The 21829-nt window shown below is 47.1% G+C and overlaps 1 protein-coding gene across 5 annotated transcripts in view; it reads right to left on the minus strand.

The window, feature by feature from the left end:
• The window catches only part of LOC144098936 (uncharacterized), a 214499-nt gene that overhangs the window by 11287 nt on the left and 181383 nt on the right, over nt 1–21829 (minus strand). For 4 of the 5 annotated variants that reach the window (XM_077631910.1, XM_077631913.1, XM_077631911.1 and 1 more), the window contains 6 exons: nt 10745–10870; nt 8203–8388; nt 5869–6031; nt 4379–4550; nt 2492–2597; nt 325–550 (listed from right to left, as the gene is read on the minus strand). In XM_077631910.1, coding sequence (XP_077488036.1) covers nt 325–550; nt 2492–2597; nt 4379–4550; nt 5869–6031; nt 8203–8388; nt 10745–10870 — 979 coding nt within the window. The remainder of the gene's footprint in view (nt 1–324; nt 551–2491; nt 2598–4378; nt 4551–5868; nt 6032–8202; nt 8389–10744; nt 10871–21829) is intronic. The other variant, XM_077631912.1, reaches the window with a different exon arrangement.

Raw genomic sequence — 21829 nt, forward strand, 5'->3', positions numbered from 1 at the left:
GTAAGCAATGGGCACTGCAAGTCTGTATTGCGTAAAGATCGGTCCTTTTCATACATTCCTTTTATTTTATTTGTTTTGCCTTTCTCCCACTCGCGGCTGCCGCATTCCCACGGCAGAGCTCCCAACTAGCAATCAAGCTCTGCCGTCTGCTCTGGTGGCAGTTCTAGCACCAAATTACTTGAAAAGAAAACAAATAGGAAGAGGGTATAAGGGGAGATAAAATTCAGAGCCGTCCATGGTATCAGAACCAGGGCTGACCAATCGCAGAGGCGCGTAAGAATCAATGGCAAAAGGAGTCGTTGCGAAACGCGTGCTGCTGCCTACCTCTGTTCTTGGCGACGAGAAAAGCATTCGAGATGCCGCAGAAGGCGGCCGCCACCACCATCTGGTGATCGGAGTCCGCGTCGTTGTCTTCGTCATCACCCAGGAAGAGCCAGAGCCCATGACGGCTCGGCGCCGACGTTGACGGCAGAGGCCGGATGTTGTACGTGTAGCGGTCGCGCAATTCAGACAGCTGTGGAATCGGCACACGCGACACGTCGCAGATGGCCTGAGCGGTGCACAGCGTCACGTCAGTATGACCAGAAGGATGCCAGCAGAAGGATGCCGTCAGGAGGAAGCCATGAAGGTGCAAGAGGGGCGTGCAGGTTCATCAAGGCAGCGAAACGTAGCGGTAAACCAGTGACGTCAACGAATGGTTGCATCGAGGCATCCAGGGTTCCCACAGTTGTTGAGCAGTGTTTTGCGCATAGGCGGCACACAGTGGTCGCCAGGAGGGGTCGTCGGCACAGTTTAGTTACAGCGGTTCGCGACCAGGCCGCCAGTAAAGTCGGATGACGGTCGCAGGTGAGCAAAAACGACATGATTGCGAGTTCATAGAGGCGTCACGGTGGTTGTTTGCCAGCGAAACAAGGGAAGACAAGTCAAGTCGGCGTGAAGCAGGAGCATGTTCGTTGTGTAGATGCGAAGGTTATTCGTCGAAATGGGGTTCCAAGACAGGAAGGCCAGGGCATGGAAAAGAAAGAAAAAAGAGAACAATATTCAGACGCAGACACGTGAAGAAGGTTGGACATGAAATGAAGTCTCATGGCCAATATTTTCAGCTACTCGCAACATAGAAAACATCACGCCAATTGATGATGCAAAGAAGCAATAAATGTCCAAGGAAAAATCGGCGCACGGAAAGAGAGAAACTTGCAGCGCCGTGTTAGAGTGTCTACATAAAATCGGCATGAATGGTGAAGTTAGGTTAGGCTATGAAGGGAGGAAAGCAGCAAACGTTGTTACTGTACCATTTCGGGTGGACACCTAAACAGCGCCGCCAACTGACGGAAGGTGTGAAAAGAGCGAGACAGTAAGAAGCGCCGATACATATCACGCACGATTAGAGCATGCGCAGGTAGGTGGAACCCACTTGGCAGACGGCACCAGTTACATAAAACAATTTCTTCTTGTTCTGTTAGCCTTTGTGCCTGGTATCACTTGGTCTGATGTATGCGCAGACGGACGACTGCCCGGTCGTGTAGGCAAGCCGCCGACAGTACCGCTAACAGGTAGACAACTGACAACACCACCATCTTTGTATCCAGTGTTAATGCAGCCGGTAATTGAGCGTGTAATGTCTTTCCCAAAACCATAACGTCCCAGCTGCTGAGCCAGTTTGGCCGAGGTGTACTGCTCGAACGTAAGGCGTCATTTTCGTGTTAATTTTTTGGAAACAGTGGCAACTAAAAGAAAAAGCAATGAATCGAAAATTTTTAAGTGGCTCGTAAAGCCATGAACGAGAGATTACATCGTAGTGCTGTTTCTTCACTTGTAAAATGCATTACCAGCTCTGCGAAAATGACAAAGAACCAAAGTTATTTCTTTTACCCCAGTTATTATTTACGTACCTCCTCTTTGGCTTTCAACTTTAACGTTCGCGTTTCATTGGGCTGCGACAGTACGAGCGCCATTCATATTTTCTGTATAACTCGTTTTATTCTAGGAGAGGTTTGAAGCACTGTGCAGCATAAAATCCAGCACTTGGCGAATAGATCGCTGTTGAAGAGCCTTTGACCCTTTTTGTGTTATATGCTCGAACCATTAATGGCAGAGTATGCAAAGAAAGGGCTTCAGCGCAGACTTCTTGGCCAAGTGGCTGAGAACTAAAACAACAACTCCACATCCTCATGAATATCGCGAAACTTAGCTCGCAAGATTAGGCCATGATCATTACCGGCTGCCCCATAGCAAGGTTTATTACGACGAAAAGTTTCAAGAAATCTAGTTCATTATTGAATTCACCTCATTCCCGAACTCGGAGAATACGTAGCACTATGTTACGATGAATCAGTTGGCGATGATCCCAGGGCAGAAAGGTTCTGAAATCATAGCGCATGCAATGCACATGCGTTGCCCGCATGACAGGAAGATAGCTATAGCACTGAGTTCAGCACTCAAGTGTCGCTTTGCAAAGCGCATCTAGAAACCAAAACGGAGTCGCTCTCACCACGATGAACTCTTGGGGGTCCTTGACGCCGAACTCGACCATTTCCCGGGTCAGCACGCCCATGACGCTGTAGAACTCGTCCGCGCTGCTCACGGTCATGATGCGGCTGCGGGTGGCAGATACGCACAAGTAATTGTGCTCACTTTCCTACTGACGTCTCGCCAAGACCAAGTTAGTGCGCCTTTTGGGGCGCGCTCTTAAAACCGTGTTAGCCATGCGGAATTGTGCTAACAGCCCCGGATACAAAATACAGAACAGTTTTTATTATACATCCCTGGCACGCGCCGATAAAACCCTGTCCGCAAGGCTCTTTTTCGTGAGAACCTTTGCAGAAGAGGTGCAACGCCAGCTCTTTCAGAGACGAAAAAAAAGGCGCTACCAATATCGTAGTCGTAAATCAAACCAAGCAAGATTGTAGTAAATGGTATGGCGAAATTGGCAACATTACATCTTGACTTATGGCATGAACGATATTGACGTAACCCGGAGGAGATCAGGATACCACGGACAATAACATTCACATCAGTGCACATAAAATTTAAGAACTGCATCAAAGCCTGTCGATGACGAGTTTTTTTTTTTTTTGGTCTGGTCTTTCCTCGCACTTACTTACGCCCCGACACAAAATTTTATAAAAATCTGACATCAAGCTCGGCCTCGACTTCGCCGCAATTTCTGGAAGATGTTCGTCGTAAATCTGCGAGAATTTACTCGAAACATGTGGTGACGTACTTCTCTTCTCGTTTGCGTCGCTGAGAGAACACACGCTTTTACGGGTCTCTTGTTCATTGCTCTAGTCGTTGGTCGTTAGAATAGCTGCGTAAACGCGAACTGGCGCAAGAAAACATGGGCCAAACACACAAGAGAGGATGAGCTCCCGGTATGTCCAGTATAGCTATAAACGGCCAACTGTGTTTAGCTCAAACCAAAATGTTGGTCGTTTACGTTTACGTATTCTTTTTCTTTTTAATCCACAGACCATTCAGGTCCTCGGAGAAGCTTCCATTTGCGGAAATGAGCGCGGACGCGCTCCAGTGTTAGCAATGAAAACAAAGAAAAATGAGAGAAAGAAAGGAAGAAAGAAAGAGAGAAAGAACGAAGGGAAGAAAGAAATAAAGAAAGGAAGAAAGAAGGAAACAAAGAAAGACGGAAACAAAGAAAGAAAGAAAGACGAAAGAGAGCAAGGAAGAAAGAAAGAAAGAGAGAGAGAGAGAAAGAGAGAAAGAACGAAGGGAAGAAAGAAATAAAGAAATGAAGAAAGAAGGAATGTAAGAAAGACGGAAACAAAGAAAGAAAGAAAGACGAAAGAGAGCAAGGAAGAAAGAAAGAAAGAGAGAGAGAGAGAGAGAAAGAACGAAGGGAAGAAAGAAATAAAGAAATGAAGAAAGAAGGAAAGTAAGAAAGACGGAAACAAAGAAAGAAAGAAAGACGAAAGAGAGCAAGGAAGAAAGAAAGAAAAAAAGAGAGAGAGAAAGAGAGAAAGAACGAAGGGAAGAAAGAAATAAAGAAATGAAGAAAGAAGGAAAGTAAGAAAGACGGAAACGAAGAAAGAAAGAAAGACGAAAGAGAGCAAGGAAGAAAGAAAGAAAGAGAGAGAGAGAGAAAGAGAGATAGGAAGAACGAAGGGAAGAAAGAAATAATGAAATGAAGAAAGAAGGAAAGTAAGAAAGGCGGAAACAAAGAAAGAAAGAAAGAAAGAAAGAAAGAAAGACAGAAAGAATTAAAGAAAGAGAGAGAGAAAAAGAAGGAAGGAAAAAAAGGAAGAAAGAAAGAAAGAAAGAAAGAGAGAAAGATAGGAATAAAGAGCGAAAGAAAGAAAGAAGGAAAGGAAGAAAGAAAGAAAGAAGGAAGGAAAGAAAGACAGAAAGAAGGAAAGAAAGAGCTCACTCTGCGAGCCCTTCCCAGATGGTGATGGCGGTGCGCAGGAGCACTTCATTCCCTTCGAGCAGGATGAGGTCCCAGACGCGCACCACCAGCGATCGCGGCAGGCACGTGGTGAACAGCGTTAGGAACCACTGCATCGTGAACACGTTCGTCAGCGGAGGCTCGTAGTTCATCCCTGTGTGCATAGGACGGGGAGGAAAAATAAAGAACAAGAATGCGCTTTATAAGTGCACGGCACAGACCTTGGCTGGCTCAGTGAGTGTGGCAGCAAGCAAGTTTATATCGCCAATCAAAACCCAAACCACAGGGACAAGGTACACAAACAACGCGGCGGGTCATTCTAAAAAAGCAATGAATTATCGCTATACTTTATCGCTATATCGCTTTATCCCTATAATGTTGCGCCGCAGAGCACCTATGTGGGAATAAAAGGAGGTTGAAGGGCGCAATGAATAATCTGTAGTTTTATTCTAGCCGTGTTTCAAGTTTCCGCCTATTTCATATATAACTAAATTCAATTTATTCTCTAGGAATATGATGGATGAGGCTGGTTTATTTTGTTTTTTTTCTGAGTTTTTACTCAATTTAACTGCAGTGCTAAACATTTCTTTAGATTAGGAACCATCAGGTACTTCGGTGAAGCAGGAAGGGCACGCTTATTATAATTTCTAAAGTTAATTTCATTTTAAAGTGCACTTTTTGTTTGTGCCAAATCATACCGCTATAACAGCGTTCCAAACATGAGCTGAGCTGGATATAGTCAGTACATCTTAACTTGCAGCTTTACTTCATAGAGAAAAGTATTACAAAAACGCATGCGTTTATAAATTTCAAAACCTAAATCAAATTTAAAATGCATTTATATCTCCTAGACGCATCGTATATGCAATGGTTCCCGCTGATGTGTCTTCATTTATTCACACACTGGCTCCGAATATGCTCGCTAACATACACCGCGAACGCCACTTATTTTTGGCCCTACCATTGAAATTGATATTTGAGTTACAGGAAACTTAAATTACCAATACTGTGAGCCTCATATCCTGCCTCGAACTTCCCTCGCATTTAAGTTGAAGCCACGTCTGGCGCCAGAATATAGATATGTCCACATTTGCCTTTTTGTGCGCAGCCATATTACCACTGGACTGCGCCAGCAGTGTTCCGATTGGCGGATTTCAAAAAGGCATCCATTGCGCATGCGCAACACAGTCGAAGAGGCACGTGCGCTCAATCAGGCTGTAAACAGCGAAAATGTCTATAGCAAGCACAGGTATCAAATCACTTCTCACGTTTCAGTGTTTTGGCATTGTTTACCGGGCGTGACATCGGCAACTGTGCTAGCCTGGCCGGTCGCTGCCAAACCCAAAGCTCAGCTTTCTAATACGCGAAGAGTGCGGCTTCTGATTTGCAAACAGCAGCTACAACTTCCGCTCCATTTCGAGCAGAGAGCCCAAGAGCGCAAAGCGTGTAGTAAATGCAATGCCTGCACTGACCAGCCTTGCTCTCGCCTGCCTGCAGTCTGTCGAGGTGCGTGGCCAGGTTGCTGTGACGCAGCCGCAGGAGCTCCCGGAACACGGCCATGTCCACGGACAGGCCGCGCAGGTTGTTGGCGAAGTATCCCTCGGGCAGCACGCCCTCCACCAGGTAGATCATCATCTGCGGAGAGGAGTGGCAAGCGAACACTGGCCAATCACCACGGCGGAAGGGGAAAAGGGGCGTAGCCACGGACGTCATGGTCATCATCACAAGCAGCAGCACCAGGAACAGCATCCTCATCAGCCCAGCTGCCCGTGCTGCTGCATAAAAACCCCTCTCAAGGATCTCCAATCAAGCTCAATCGCGGAGCGGTTGAGGTGTCCATCGAGAAATTAGATAGTTACTGCACCCTTTCCCTTTTTTTTCAAAACTATTTTTTTTTCTGTCCGTTCACCATCGCACTGTCAACTGCTACCTTCATTAGTGGGAAGCGAGTTGAAAAAAAATATCTAAAAATCGTGTGGTAAAAATGGAAATGTTTGAGTACTTTTTTCTATTACTGCACGGTCGCCTTCCGTTGCGAGATAACTGGCTTTGTCGCGGATATATGAAATTTTCACTTTGTTACATGACAAACATTTTATTCCTTTTTTTGTGTGGGAATTTTGCACTGTCTTTAGCAATAGATCTGCTCGTTGTCTTTTTCAACCTCGCAAGCCTTATTCAAACCTTCTTCTCTGCGCTCCCGTCATGAGACAAATATTGACTACTAACACTTCTTCTCTGGAAGAGGATTCAGACGTAAAAGACGCGCTGTCGTTTAAGAACACACGCTATCTGTACTGTGTGTTTCCTTTTTCCAATACTGAGTTCGTATTTGCCTCTACGCTAAAGTCCTTCGAGATGTACCAACTATTCCAGTAAGTATTTCTAAGTTGAGTGGACCCTTCTTTTCGAACGAAAAAGGCGCTCGTCCTATGGTCTTTGTACTAACTGGCCGTTCTCTTTTACGCAAAAATCCGCTTCCAAAAATGTTACAAACAGCCTTAGCCGAACAGCAAGTACTTCTAAGATGCACTTCGACACTGACCCCTTATTTTTCGTGCTAAAAATACCGTCGTCCCGTGTTCTCTGCACAGAGTGTAGTCTCCTCTTTGCGTCAGAATCATCTCCTTTTAAAGCAGGCTTTAACTACCCCAAAAACAGGTACAAAGAGCCCGGCTTTATGTGTCATAAAAGGCTGTGCTTTCTGCTCTCAGAGTACGTGTCCTTTTGCGCCAGAATGCCCTGTCTAATCATGTACTACCTATCCCAAGAGGTGTACTCCTTGCAGTCCGGGCCCTTATTTTTCTATCAAAAAGGCGCTCGCCGAGTGCTCTCTGCGCTAAGCAGATGTTCAGCTTTGTGCCAAGGTCCAGTCCTGAAACGTAGAGGAAGCACTCAAGTGACGTCACGGGCGACATCTTGTTTTGCAGCGCAAGCCGCAGCACGAGGCAATAATCCGTTCAGGCACGCCGGCCGCCTTTCCCAGTGCCTCACAGACAACAAAACGGCGGCCGCTGTGACGTCGGTGAACACTCCCTATACCAAATCGAGCCGCCGCGGTGGATCAGTGGTGATAGTGCTCGGCTGTTTACACAAAAGACGCGGGTTCGATCCCGGCTGCGGCGGTCGCATTTGGATCGAGGGGAAATGCTAGGGAAATGCTCACCTATGGGGCAGAAACGTGGAGACTAACGAAAAGAGTTCAGCTTAAGTTAAGGACCACGCAGCGAGCCATGGAAAGAAAAATGATAGGTGTAACGTTAAGAGACCGGAAGCGGGCAGAGTGGGTGAGGGAACAAACGCGGGCTGATGACATCCTAGTCGAAATCAAGAGGAAGAAATGGGCTTGGGCAAGGCATGTAATGCGAAGGCAAGATAACCGCTGGTCCTGAAGGGTAATGGAGTGGATTCCAAGAGAAAGTAAGCGTAGCAGGGGGCGGCAGAAGGTTAGGTGGGCGGATGAGATTAAGAAGTTTGCAGGCGAAGGGTGGACGCAGCTGGCAAAGGACAGGGTTAATTGGAAAGACATGGGAGAGGCCTTTGCCCTGCAGTGGGTGTAGTAAGGCTGATGATGATGATGCTGATGATGAAATGCTAGAGAATGGTGTACTGTGCGATGTCACTGCACGATAAAGGACACCAGGCGGTTGAAATTATCTGAAGCCCTGTACTACGGCGTACCTCATAGCCTGAGTCGCTTGGGACGTTAACACACCATAAGACTGAAAAACTAAAAACGTAAGCAATTCGAGGAAAAGTCTAGGATCCAAACTCGGAGAGAGAGAGCGAGAGAGAAGAAGGCCGACCTTGAGGGCATCCTGGTCGCACCACTCGACCACCTCCAGGACGAAGGCGGCGAGGAGGTTGAAGCCCTGGCAGTAACCCACGGACTTGTTCCAGCGCGCGTACGCCAGCAGCACCCGCTTGAGCAGCGCCTGGTTCTGCTCCGCCTGCTCGCCGCTGAACAGGCTGCAGCCCGTACGGTGGAGGTCCTGCGGTCGATGGAAAAGCCGCCGCAGGTAACGACTCAGCCTTGGGGTCCTTGCTAACGATAGGCGTTGGGCAAGTCTATAAGCAAAGGCAGATTCAGGAACACGACCAATACCCGCCGCTGTGGCTCAGTGGTTAGAGCGCTCGGCTAGTGATCCGGAGTTCCCGGGCTCGAACCCGACCGCAGTGGCGGCGTTTTTATGGAGGCAAAACGCTAAGGTGCCCGTGTGCTGCGCGATGTCAGTGCAAGTTAAAGATCCCCAGGTAGTCGAAATTATTCCGGAGCCCTCCACTACGGCACCTCTTTCTTCCTTTCTTCTTTCACTCCCTCCTTTATCCCTTCCCTTAAGGCGCGGTTCAGGTGTCCAACGATATATGAGACAGATACTGTGCCATTTCCTTTCCCTCAAAAAACAATTATTATTATTATTATTGTTATTATTAATACGAACAATACGATTTCTGGCATATGATTCTCGTAGAACCCTATGCCTGGTGCTACGTCACATAAATAACGACAATAAGAGAGCGAAGCCTGCCATAAAGGGGCGAGATAACGACATGGTGTTTGTTTGCTCTTATTGCCGTAGAGCGAAAAGCAGACCCAGGTTTGGGCTCAATGAATCACCTGTATTACTCTTGTCTAGTCTAGCAAGAGGGGGTATACGTCGTCTTCGTGCGCACACCCTAAGTCACGCTGACACAAGGGATCCTACGTAAATATTACATGAAGCGGAGTCGCACATTTTGCCCATTTGTATGTAAGGACATTATTATAATCATCTAGGCCCTAAGCTCTCCTGCAGGGAGGGCCGAGTTAAGGGGCGCCGCCAGAAACCCTATAGAACTCTTTAGCAATAGAGCAAAGAGAAGACCATAATTCACCTCACTCTAGAGATAATTTAATTCAAAGCGACCCAATTTACATAGATGAAGTGCAAACACTGCGGCCTGTGCATTTTAACAAAGCCCGCGCCGTTCTGTCCTAAACTAAGCACTGTGCAATCAGCCAAAAGCGCTGCGCTGCGCATCGCATTGAGTTATGTAGACACAATGTGCAACATCTTCGTGTGCGTCTCAAGTTCGAGATTACAGAGGGTTTCAAGGCAGTCGCCTATGAACGCGAGAGATAGAGGAACCGTCTCTACTGAAACACCAAGTCTGATGTTAGGACGCGAGGACAAGTCTGACGTGCTTAACCAGAGCTTCCTGGTGTATGCGGAGAGTAGCTGAGGCGGCGGAGTGAGCCAAGAACTTAACGAGGGTGGCTTGAATGTGCAGCCAGAGGAATTCACTTTCTCTTCCTCAGTTATGCATGGCTTTGTGGGCACTCTCACTCAACTGCGCTAAACATTTGGCTGGAAGCTTGCGTTGCATGTCTGGCGTCATTGCATTATTCAGATTTATCAGTTCGGTTGTATCAACTGAAAGACAAATTCATCTCCTATTGATCTTCTGTTTGCTCGTGCCCTCTCCAGCGCCAGGAGCGGTCACCTTCTCCTCACAATTCCTAATCTAATCTTCCCATCTGAGACTTTCATAGACGCCAGGCCATCACAATGAGCGCTGCTAATCTTGCAACGCGTCTGATTTCAGCTGGCATATTATTGAGTCGTGCTTGCTCTTTAACCTATGCTCCTCGCTTCTAATTCCTTTCCTTCCTACTGCTTGCAGCACTGTCCTCAATCTCTAAGCCTTTCACCCAGACTCCGAGTTTCAGCCACCTAAGTGAGCACTGGCAAGATGCAAATATATTATATACTATCCTCGTCGACAGTATTAGGTGCCATTCATGATCTGATAGTGAACGATGAGCCAAACGCTAAGCAATCCAAGAAGAAGAGACAGGCACAAAAACAGTAGCGCCTCTTGTGCTTATCTCTTCCTCGTGAATTGTCTGGCGTTTGCGCTTATCGTCCAACACAAGAATATCATTGACCAACTTGCCCCAACCTAAGTTTTATTGTAGTGATGCCTTGCAAAAAAAAAACAAATTTTAAAATGCGAAACGCCAAATGACACTCAGTGCGAAGACAACGTGCCAGCAGTACTGCAGTCCGTTTAAAACACCTGTAGAAAGAACAAAAGCTAATGGCGCAAGTCTGCTTTTTAGCACCATTCCATTACAGGTCTGTTCAGATGCAAATCTCAGTTTAAGACTGTTACCGAAAACTGTGCTTTTTCTGCTTTCTATTTCTGCGTCTCCTTTCCGCGACTTATTTCATTGTCATCTATCACACAACAAGTGCAGCAGTTCATTTTACAAGAATGTAATCGATAGGCTGTGGCAGCACCAACAACGATGACAAGAACACATGCACGGTGCAGCGGTCTAGCATGCCGCCGCAAGCTGCTCACCTTGACAATCTGCACGCCAAGGTTGTCGTCGTCAGGGTTGCAGCGTTCGTTGAAGCAGAAGCGAGCGGTCGACTCCCAGTCCAGCTCCCGGCTCGCCAGGTAGCGTTCCGCAAGAGTCAACCACATCTGCACACATAAGCATACACATACGCGTGCGCGTGTTAAAGAAAATCACGACTCGTAGTGAATAATCGAATGTTGCGATAGCAGAAAGTCGGCCACGCAAAGGCGCGACTTACAACAAAACTAAGATGTAGGGTCAGGGCGGAAAAACAAGCTACCAGACAACGCACTCACCTCTACATTTCTATTTGACTGCCCTCTCTCAAAGGTCCGCACGAAATAGAACGAGATTGGTCACATGACAGCGCAGGGATTATTTCTGCGAGTGGGCATCCTCCGCGTAACCTCAGTGAAATCCTCATTGAGTACCTCATAGGAAGTTTCTAGTCACGACATACCATGACGCTGCCTGCGCGTCAGTGGCAGTGAAGTAAATACAGACTTCAAAGCGCTCGCACAAGAATACGCGCAGTAGCACCATTAATATTCGGTGCCAGCCTCTGTCGCGTCCAGTCTACCGAAACACTGTCCGAACTCGATGCTGTTATCAATACAGAAGCTGGCTCGCTTTCGCCCATGCCACGCGGGAATGGTCTCGCGCCGTCTCTGGTCAAGAACACCCACGACGTGCTGGGTTGAGAGTTGCAATCCTTTCACGCCTCCAGGCGAGGTGATACACAGGAAGTCTATCCTCTGCTTCCTCTTCCACCTCGACAGGTTGCGCGTCTAAAATACCCACTTTCTGCTATAGATATAGGTTTGGCGGTCATGAGATGAATCTGCAGACTCTTCATTGCTGTCCACGGCGTATGTATCGATCGTTTCATAAATAGAGTAATAACCAACAAGCGGTATGGGTGTCCGCCGAGATGTGAGACAATTACTGCGCCGTTTTCTGCTGCCCTAAAAAGCCAATCTTCCAACAAGAAAAAAAGATGTATATCTAAGTTATGAGGAAAAAAATTTAGAGACGAAGTAGCACTTTCAACTCCTTTTTTTCACAGGATTACATTTATAGACATCTCTAACGAGCAGTCCGTTTGAACCACTCGCGAGTCGCGACACACTGTAGCGACATGTGATACAGTTCACTTGATTCAACTTTATTTGGGTTTACGTCAACACGATATAAAACCTCGAGGTGTGGTAGCTCCAAAGAAACCATAAGGGTGCCTCCAAGTAACACTATTCCTTCTTCTACTTGTATACTCGATCAATACGTACAAATCTGCATTGAAAACCATTCAGGACCAGCACGTTTTCGTAGTTAGAGTTCTTTGAAATAACGCGCGTTGTTTCAAGAAAGACGCCCTTCTGCAGCGAGCTCTGTACAAATTTTTTTTTAAAGAATTGCCGCTACGACGTTTTCTTCCCCCGAATTCCGAGAAGTATTGCACAATATTTTCATTCATAAAAAGCAGCAGGTTTGATCTATGAACAAGAATAACATGATTACTTTCCCTGCAGCCACAACGTATACACTCAAACACGAATACGCCTATAGTGGAGTAAAAAGAGAGTGCGCTACAGGGTAGCTTAATCCCTTTTTACTTCTTTCGGTTTAGAGTGTAGTTAGAGACGGGAATCAGCGCTGTGGCACGTTTTACTTTCTTAGAAAACATGCTGGCCACGACAGAGGTCACTGAAGAGGTGTGCGCAAAGAGCACACAAACCAATGGGTGTTCCTCGACGCGTGCCGCTACAGCCTGCAAAGAAACATTCTGCGTTCAGATTATGGCTGTGATTAGGACAGGGCTTAAAAGGGCCTTATGTAGAAAGAGGAAGAGTGGGTAGACATAATAATGAATAACTGCCTACAATGCTCTGGGTGTTGCGCTCCGAGGCAACTGTTGGGTTAATCCTTCCCTTTTCCTTGAAAGGCCGGACAGACTGCGTTCCTTGGCTTGACACAGGTTTTTATATTTTTGTACGCTTCTTATTTCGCCATCACCCGTAGATTGGTGGCAGTTTTGTTGACCAAGTAGCTCAAAAATGCACAGACGTCCTCCCACCACCATGCAAGTTACTCCTGCAGGGCTCTATGTCATTTTACAAAAAGTCTGTATTTCCCCATTCTTCCCAGCTTAAAATATGGCCCCAATGAGCATCTGCCAGTTAAATAAGAAACCAAGCCTACAATTTGAAAAAAAAGTGAGTGCCATTTTAAAGCGAAAGTTTTAAGGGCTACGAACTTGCCATTTCGCCGTGGCGGTGCTCCGAGGAGGCACATGACGTCACAACGCGCGCTTCGTCGCGGATATTTCTCTCTCTCTCGCTCCCTAGTTACTGCTGCGCATGCGCCACTAGTAGCACCGAGCCACAGGTGTTCGGCCGCTGCGCAGCGCCGCGCGTTTCTTCAAAATCCAACTTTAAATTTTCAGTTTTCTCTTTCTTCTTTCCCTCCTTCCTTTATCCCTTCCTTTACGGCGCGGTTCGGGTGTCCACCGAGATATGTTAGGCGGTTACTGTGCCATTTCCTTTCCTCAAAAACCAAACAAAACAAGTGAGCCGATGGCGTTCATAGAGTTCATTGGCGTTGACAACTTTGCAAAAGCCGTTCATTTTCACGAAAGGAAAGGTGCAAAACCGGCTCCGTGGGTCAGTGGAGACCTCAATTTCGCTTTCATGTACGTGGCGTTGGTGCCCAACTGCAAAAGCCTGCTTTGCGTTCCGCACACTGGATAGGCAGCGGCGCCCTCCCTGCCACCCTGGGAGGTGGCATGCAGTTAATGGTTGATCGCGAGAGATTGCTCACCAAATGAACGCTGCGGCCTAGCTATTGCTGCAGTCCCGCATGTCAGCCACAACGCTGTCAGTGCTAATGCATTCAGGCCACATCTCTCTCTCAACACCACCACATGTATGAAAGCACGAAAGAGGCGTCCGCATCTCAAGGGAGACAGATATGCGCCCTTCCTTTCCTCAAAGCCATCGCCGTCTAGAACATCGTCAACGCCAACGCCAATGAACACAGTGAACGCCGACATCTTTCGCTTTGTATATCCTGGGGCCGGATTACGCAACTGTAAATTAGGAAAATTGTCAAAAACTTGTCAAAAAGGTGTCAATTAGACTCGCTCCTATTGGTCGGTCGTGGCCGGCGGCCATTTTGCTTTTTTGCGTCACGGGTGGCTGCAGATTACGTCACGGAGGTGGCAGAAGTGGTGACGTTGCACACCTAATTATGCAGCCGCTAATTGACAGTTTTTTGTGACAGCCTCGAGGCGGTCAATTTGACCGTAGAGTTTATGAGAGAAAATGGCGGCGGTGTACGCGAAGAGTGAGACGGCTGCGCCGGTGCGAGCAACGGCGAAGGGGGGCGCACGAAGACGCGTTTGACTTGCCGGACGAGCTGTTTCGACGCCTTTTTCGACAGGAGAAGCAGACTGTGGAGTGCTGTGCGACGAACTCGCCAATGAACTGGGAGGTTTGCGTGCGAGGGCGCTGTCGGTGCGGCGGCAGGTGCTGTGTGCACAGCGGTTCTTTGCTACCGGCGGCTTTCAAGCTGCCGTTGGTAACGAGGCGCACGTCGGCATCGCACAACCGATGGTAAGCAAATGCGTGCGGCAGGTGTTGGAGGTTATCTGCAAAGTTAGCGCGCAGAAGGGGTGGGTTCCCGAGGTCACCTCTGTGCCACAGCTATATATAAATAAAACAGGCTTATGCTGGCAAAACACTTTATTTTTCCCAACAAATCGCACTCCGTGGTCGTCTTCTGTTTCCCAAGGGAAAAGAAACAGACAACCACACATCCCATACTGCAACACATCACTTTTCGTCATATTTGCCATCGATCGAAAGAGCTGAAGAACCGAGACTTCCACAAGTTGTCTTCTTAGATTTCGTACCAAGCGCTCCTTGCAAGTTCGCTCGGCAGGCACGTAGCCTTCACTGCATTCTTTCAAATCTTTTTGCGCACTTAGGTAAACCGCACAGCAGCTTGATTTCAGACGCCGCGTAACAAAACAAAAAACACGGCGTAGAATCGGCTGCTTTCGTGCAAAGCGGCTTGATGTTTTACCGCCGTCAGCGCATCCCCGCGGCAGCAAAAGTTACCCACCAGCCAACAGATACTGCGCCACTTCCTTTCCCCAAAAACCAATTATTATTATTATTAATATATTAGCACAACTTCGAACGCTTTTTGTTTTCCTTATTATTTTCCAACTTTAAACACAATGTATTGGAAAAATAAAACATTCATTATTTTGGTCACTGCTTATTTCTTATTTCTTTTTAGAAAAATTTAGCGGACGGTCTCTCACCTTGCAAAAAAAAATGCTCTCGGGGCACCGTCCTGTTGTAATTGGCGGATTCCTCGTTGCGTCACGTGGTGACGTCTCATCGCTTCGTCATTTTGACGTCACTGTCCATAACTTTTGACAGAATTTGTGACACTTGCGTAATCCGGCCCCTGGATTAGCTGAGATAATCCACATTAATTTTTTCTCTTAAATGCGATCGGCAGAACATGGCTCAGTATGAGGTTGAAAGACAGCGTCTTCATCAAGGACAGCGTCTTCAAATTGGTCAACAGCGAGAAAACCGTTACTGCTTAAAGATCAGCGACGCAAGCAACACGATGCACTGGAGAAGAATACACCGTCAACTTTGACATGCATCCTCTCGCAAGCGTTGGAGTGCATAGCTTCCTTCTTTCGTGTTCTCTGATTCCCAAGCCTTCCCGATCCAAACGAAACAATCACGGACTTGTTATGCTCAGATCGTAACATCGGCTGCTCAGCTCACCATTGCGCCACGTACACACTAAACAAATTCTCACCCTTAAGGGTGCAAATCAGCTGTCCCCAGACGAACACCCTTTTGGGCGCTAAAAAGGATGCAGATATCAGCACCCTTCAGGAAGGGTGCACAGCATGAAAGTTTAGAGGGCGCGCGTCAGTCCAAGGCTTTTGCTTCATGGGTGGATCAATGTGAAGCACCCTTCCAACATGCATTCGTAGAGGTGTTATGGAAAAATAGTGCCCTTTAATGAGGGTGCAACCATTACATCCTCTAAAGTATCATCAAGTGCACCCTTCCTTAAGGGTGCTGATCTCTGCACCCTTTTTTAGCACCGAACAATTGGAAAAGGGTGTTCGTCTGGGGACACCTGATTTACACCCTTAAGGGTGAGAAATCGTTTAGTGTGTAGGCACACAAATGCTACTTGCGTTCGTCACTACATTTTTTTGTGCGCATGCTCTGTCCGGGTACTCGGATACTCGGAGACCGGCCTGACCACCAGCTCTCTGGGAAACGTGTTGGTGTTTAAGAGTGACATGCTGCTTAGTTTGCGTCTGCAAGGAGACGTGCGTTACGTCTCAGATACTTGCGCCTGACGCCCACGTTAAAGATGCGAGCTTTCCTGTGTGTGTGCTTGGGGGTGTGCACCATCTCAAACACCGAATGCATTGCATTACCACCTCATTTCTTCAGTGTCGAGTAGCAGTTCAGAAATGCGTTCCTCTGGCCGTCCGCTACCCGCCGTGGAGGCTCAGTGGTTAGGGCGCTCGGCTACTGATCCTTAGTACCCGGGTTCGAACCCGGCCACGGCGGCCGCGTTTCGATGGAGGCGAAACGCTAAGGCGCCCGCGTGCTGCGAGATGTCAGTACACGTTAAAGATCCCCAGGTGGTCAAAATTTTCCGGAGCCCTCCACTTGGGCACCTCTTTCTTCCTTCCTTCGCTCCCTCCCTCCTTTATCCTTTCCCTTACGGCGAGGCTCAGGTGTCCGCCGAGATGTGAGGCAGATACTGCGCTATTTCCTTTTCCCTAAAACCTATTTTCATTTGTTTTTCCGCCCACTCTCCGCTTACCGGCGTCATTAAACCTTCATCTCTGTCTCCTGACATCTACCTATGAGCTAAAACATAGGCTATGAGCTTCTACAATCCTCTGCTGGCCCCAATGGCCCGTCATGAAGGGCCGTAATCCTGTCCCAATTTACCGCGTTCTTTTGGTCGTCTGCCGAGGGAATGTACTTACGCAAAAATGCTGTGGATCACGTACCATGTCCCAAAGGACCCGAATTCACGAGTAACGGGAGGCGTTTAGAGGTATAATCCCGTCCCAGCAAATCCCATCCTTGGCTACGATCTTCCTGTATGCCACCTTTGAAATCACCGCGTTCTCAGGTCGATAAAATCGTTACGTCGAGTAATTTTCCCGTGTAGGAAAACAGCTGCACGTGTCCAAGGGGACTCGTAAAACGTTTAGTAATCGAAGTCAGGACGCTGTGTACGAGGAAAAGAAGCAGTTGCGGAGGAGCTCCGGCTTCTCCTGCAGGTCTAATAAAAGCTGCGGCAATGGCTTTATGAGGCTGTTTGCGCAAGGCTGCTTACACAGAGTGTTCCCCGGCTTTCATCATTCCTCCATGTTCTCCGAATGCTAGGTAGATTACGAAGAATTCATTTCACTGGGCATACTTCTTGTTTTCACGGATGACAGCAATATGCCACCAAAGGCCGGGACCTCTGACCTTGTTTGTGTTTACCATTAGCGCACCGTATCTAGCCCTCCTACACCATCGACTTTATTTTAGGGTGCTGTCACACTCTACAATTGTTTTGACAAGAAGAGCTGTATAAAAACTTTTATAAAAGAATAAGTGACTTCCCTTTTGCCCCTAACGTAGTACTTTTGTATATCGTAATCGCGGCTGCCTCGTGAAAAGGGCCTGTGGTGGCAATACCTGTCGTCCACTGTTAGGTTTTTTCTTGCTTAAAAAAGCTCCTTTTGCATGTAAAGTAGCCTCTTAGCCAACAGAACACGGTAATCAATCGATACAGGCCGACTTCACTCATGTATCAATGTTTTTTTCTTTTTAAGATGTATTTCTACGGTATGACGGCAAGGCTAGAGGCACACTCTTTGACCCTTTGCTCAGCCATCGCAAATCGCTACCTAGCTTCCATAGCCGAACGCTGAGCGAATTCGTTTTCATGGTTGCTTACGCAAAAGACCTGAAGCCACACTATATGTTTTGTTATCCTAAGATAGCCCCGATATTTTGACGGGCGAAACCAGCATAAAAGGCCACAGCACAGGAGAAGACGCAGGCAGGATGGGCTGAACGACGTCCTGCCTACTTCTACAGTACTGCGTTCACTTACGGTGGTTTCGACTATCGAACATAATCCACCAATTGAGTTATCAAGCTATACTTCTATCTCAGTGCTTACGCAACAGGTCCTGCCCAGGAAGAAGCTCTCATCTATACGCGCATTCTATGTTCTTGGGAATCGTGTCAGTTTTATTTACCGCCCGCCTGTTCCCACGCTTGCTGCTCCGAGCTAACCGCTTACGCCACATCGCCCTGCACAAAAGTACGCGCTTTCGCCTAAAAGCTTCGGAAGCTGCGATCCAGTCGCGCCATGCCTGACCCTTTCCGTCGAGTGGAGAAACAGCACCGAGCTCCGAAATAACCGAGTACAGTTGTTACGACATACGCTCGGACGAAGAACTGAGCAGCAGCGCTTCGGGGCCGGCTTTCGCAAAAAAAAAAAAAAAAACGCCTGTTTTCGATCAACATCTAGCGTCTGTAAAATTTCCCAGAAAACGACCACTTCCTCTCTCCGACGGGGCGTATTCAAGACGTGATTACCTGCGTGCCTGAAATGAGATTTCAAAGCAGTCTGGGATCACGTTTATGAAGCCTGAACGCGGTATGCTCGTTTAAGCTTGCGCGCGGTTGCAAACATGCGGGTGAACTATTGTCTGCGAATGAGGCAGGCTTCTTACATGGTCGGATTAGATCTGCGTCATTTCACATCAAAATACGCCACTTATAAGTATTACGGGCAGAACTGAATAAGCGTGTGGATGAAGCAAGACATAGAAGAAGCGGAAGGCTGACGACGGACTGAGTGCAATAAATACAAAGAAAAATGAAGTGTGCAACCATGATGTTGAGTAGAAAATTGCATATTAGAACTCATTCCAGCTGAAACTGTTGCGAGAGATAAAAGACCACCTTCTTCTTTGCTGAGGTGCAGTCGCCGACATCAAGCTCACTCTGTAAGGCAGCTAAACGTCAAAGAGCGACACAATTCCCACATAGTCACACGAGACCGAACTTTACGTTGGCTGATTAATCGTATAAGCAGCCAAAAAGGACAAGTACATCACTTAAATGTGTAAAGGCGCATACATGCCGATTAACAAGGCAAGATAAAATTCTCATTTCGGCAGCCTTGCTAAATTTAGAAGCGCTTGATTTTGTCGTAGCCCTTAACATATTTTTGTCGCGTACGAAAACGTTTAAAATTGCCAGCTTAGACGTCACTGAATAAGGTACAATTTTTTTTTTCGGTAGCGCTAAAAGATGGACTCCCCTGCATTATTAAACTTATCTTCATCGGTTGTAGAAGCTCGTGACTTGTTGCGAAGCTAAATTATCACACCGCACATTCGAGAATCATTATTTTATTATTCTGAGCCTGTGGCATAATGCAAACTCGATAAATTTATCCGCATGTCCGCAAAAACAACGACGCAGTTTTCCGGGGAAATTTAGGGGCACGTAAAATCGTACTGCCCGCCTTCAAGAAGTGTCTGGTATGAACCGATCAAACTTTTGCAGCATTGCTTCATGCAAGCCAAGGCAATAAAATTCCGCGAATAATTTTCCCACTATTTAAAATCTAAATGAAAAATTATCCTGCGCAGCTCGTCGGATTTTCCGAACCAGTGGTTTTCCCGGATGTGATGAGTAGGTTGCAGTCAAAAGTTTAAGTCGAAAATGAATACAAAGAACAACGGGGAATCCCAACACTGTAAGCGATTGTATGGGTTGTTAATATCTTGATTTATGGTGTTTATAATGATAAAACCCAACGCGAAAGTTTTTACTTTCATAAGTTTCAAGTATACAATGGCTATTTCACACCGCTAATGAAAAGAAAAACGAAGTAGGTTTTAACACTATGTGGTCGTAGGTAGAATAAAGGTGAAAATTACAGCCTTTCTTTCTTTTTGCCACTTTTCAGCCAACCGTCTCAATGCATCAATGCAGAGAAAACAATGGGTACAGCTCCGGCCTTGACGACTACGTGTTATTTGGAACCATCTCCGACGCTGAACACTCTTCGGCTAAATATTCTGCTATAAGTTAAAGCTCTTTCTTTGTTTCTTAAGCTACACAGATCCGAAGCCAAGAAATACTGTCCTTGAGTCATCAAAAACCCACCTTTGATCTATTGCAAATGAATGCTCTATTGGTGGCCTACCCCTGGCTTGAGATGGAGTAGCATGCGCAGCCAACAACCAGGCAGACTTCTCCTGTATACATTAAACTCTCTCTTCTCCTCTCCTTGGCTTGGGAGCAGTAGGTTTGCTTCGTAATTTACAGCTATCGCAATGCAACTGTTACTACCCCTCGAGGTATTTGAGGTGTCTCCTCCTAACCGCAGCCATTAATAATAGGGAATAATGGCAGGTCTATCGAACAGCAAAGTGGCGTGCAATATTCACCAATGTAACAAAGGAGAATACCGCAGCGGTGGCCTAGTGGTTTGAGCATCCGCCTGGCATACGGGAGGTGCGGGGTTCGATCCCCAGTGCCGCCGGGTACCCACCAGTGACACAATGAGTACAAGCTTTCCCCTGCCTGGTGCTCGGCTTATTTAGAGTGATATGCTTGGGGAATGGGTCTTTGAGCCAACCTTGAGTAGAAGAAAAACCTTGCGCCATGGTGCTCTTTGGCCACAGATGTCCTAGCTCCATAAAACTTCATCGTCATCATGATAACAAAGAAGAGAGAGAGAAAAGTAAAAGCGAATGGCAGAAAGGCTAGACGGGCACAATTCCTTGTCGGCTGCCCCACGCATGATGAGGGGGGTGAAAAGAACGGAAGCGAAGGTGGAGACAAAAGTGTGCACCCTACAGTGACCGTGAGCGGCCAGAAAAGAAACAAAGACGCCAAAACTAAGATTGAAGGTGACCGCTTAAGGCTATAGCTTCCAAATACCGTAGTAACGCGTTCGTGTTCATATGTGCTAATAAGAGTCGGGACCACAGCTTTGGAATCCTGGATTTTTGCTGAAATGAGAGTAATCTCGACACAGTGCTGCCCCGATAGGCATTCGCTGCGTGTTGAGGCGGACACAGTGGCAAAGTGGACGTTCAATTGTTTCCCTGTTCCTTCAGCCACCGCATGCTGGAGAGGGCAGCCATCCCAATTAGAAAAGAGTAAGCCTTGGTAAACGTCACTTTCAAGGTTCAGTGTTGACTGAAGTCGCAGGTAGGGGTCGAGGTTGGAAAACTATCCCAACAAATAAACGGAAAGTGCGCGGTCTCATTCGGCGTAATGAAATGAAGTGAAGTAGCAGTCACTGACCATAGTCGAAAAAAGAAAGACGTTTCGAAACCCGTACGGGTTTCTTGTTCACAGTGAGCAGGACAAGAGCGGTGGCGAATTTATATCCGGAGAATGTGACGTAAAGATCGGGCGTAGATGCCTGGCATGGGGCCAGCGTTCTTGTTTAATGTTGCTTGTGATGTTTGGATGAATAGCGATTCCAGCAGAAGGCGCGTCGTCAGGTTTCTTTCCTTAGATAAGATGGAGGCATTGCCCCAGTCAATCTGGTGGCCAGTGTCGTGTGCATGACCCGCCAGCGCATTTGTGGCAGCCACAAAGATTGAGTTGCTGTGTGCGCTTTACCGACGCTCCTACGCAGTTCTAACGAGTAAACGCAAGCCACCCAAATGGCTTCCCGGCCTAGTGAAGGTCATTTACGAATTTGTTGCTGGCACGCCGTCAATGTTCCGTGAGGTGTTGAAAATAAACAACTCTCGTACAACAAGGTTGTGGCCCCTGTATAGCGTGCTTTGCCTTTAAAACAAAATTTTCGGGCGAAACCGACTCAACAAAATCATCTTGAGGAAACAGAGTCAGCAAACACAAAAGAAAGGGCCTAGAGCAGAAGAAGGTTCACATAAAGAAACGCGTTGTGGGGATAGTTAGTGAAGCATGATGTGTTGAAGAAGTTTTTTTTTTTTCAGCGCTTTATAAACGACAACG

The sequence above is a fragment of the Amblyomma americanum genome, chromosome 7 (assembly GCF_052857255.1).
Source record: "Amblyomma americanum isolate KBUSLIRL-KWMA chromosome 7, ASM5285725v1, whole genome shotgun sequence".
NCBI classification, from domain to species: domain Eukaryota; kingdom Metazoa; phylum Arthropoda; class Arachnida; order Ixodida; family Ixodidae; genus Amblyomma; species Amblyomma americanum.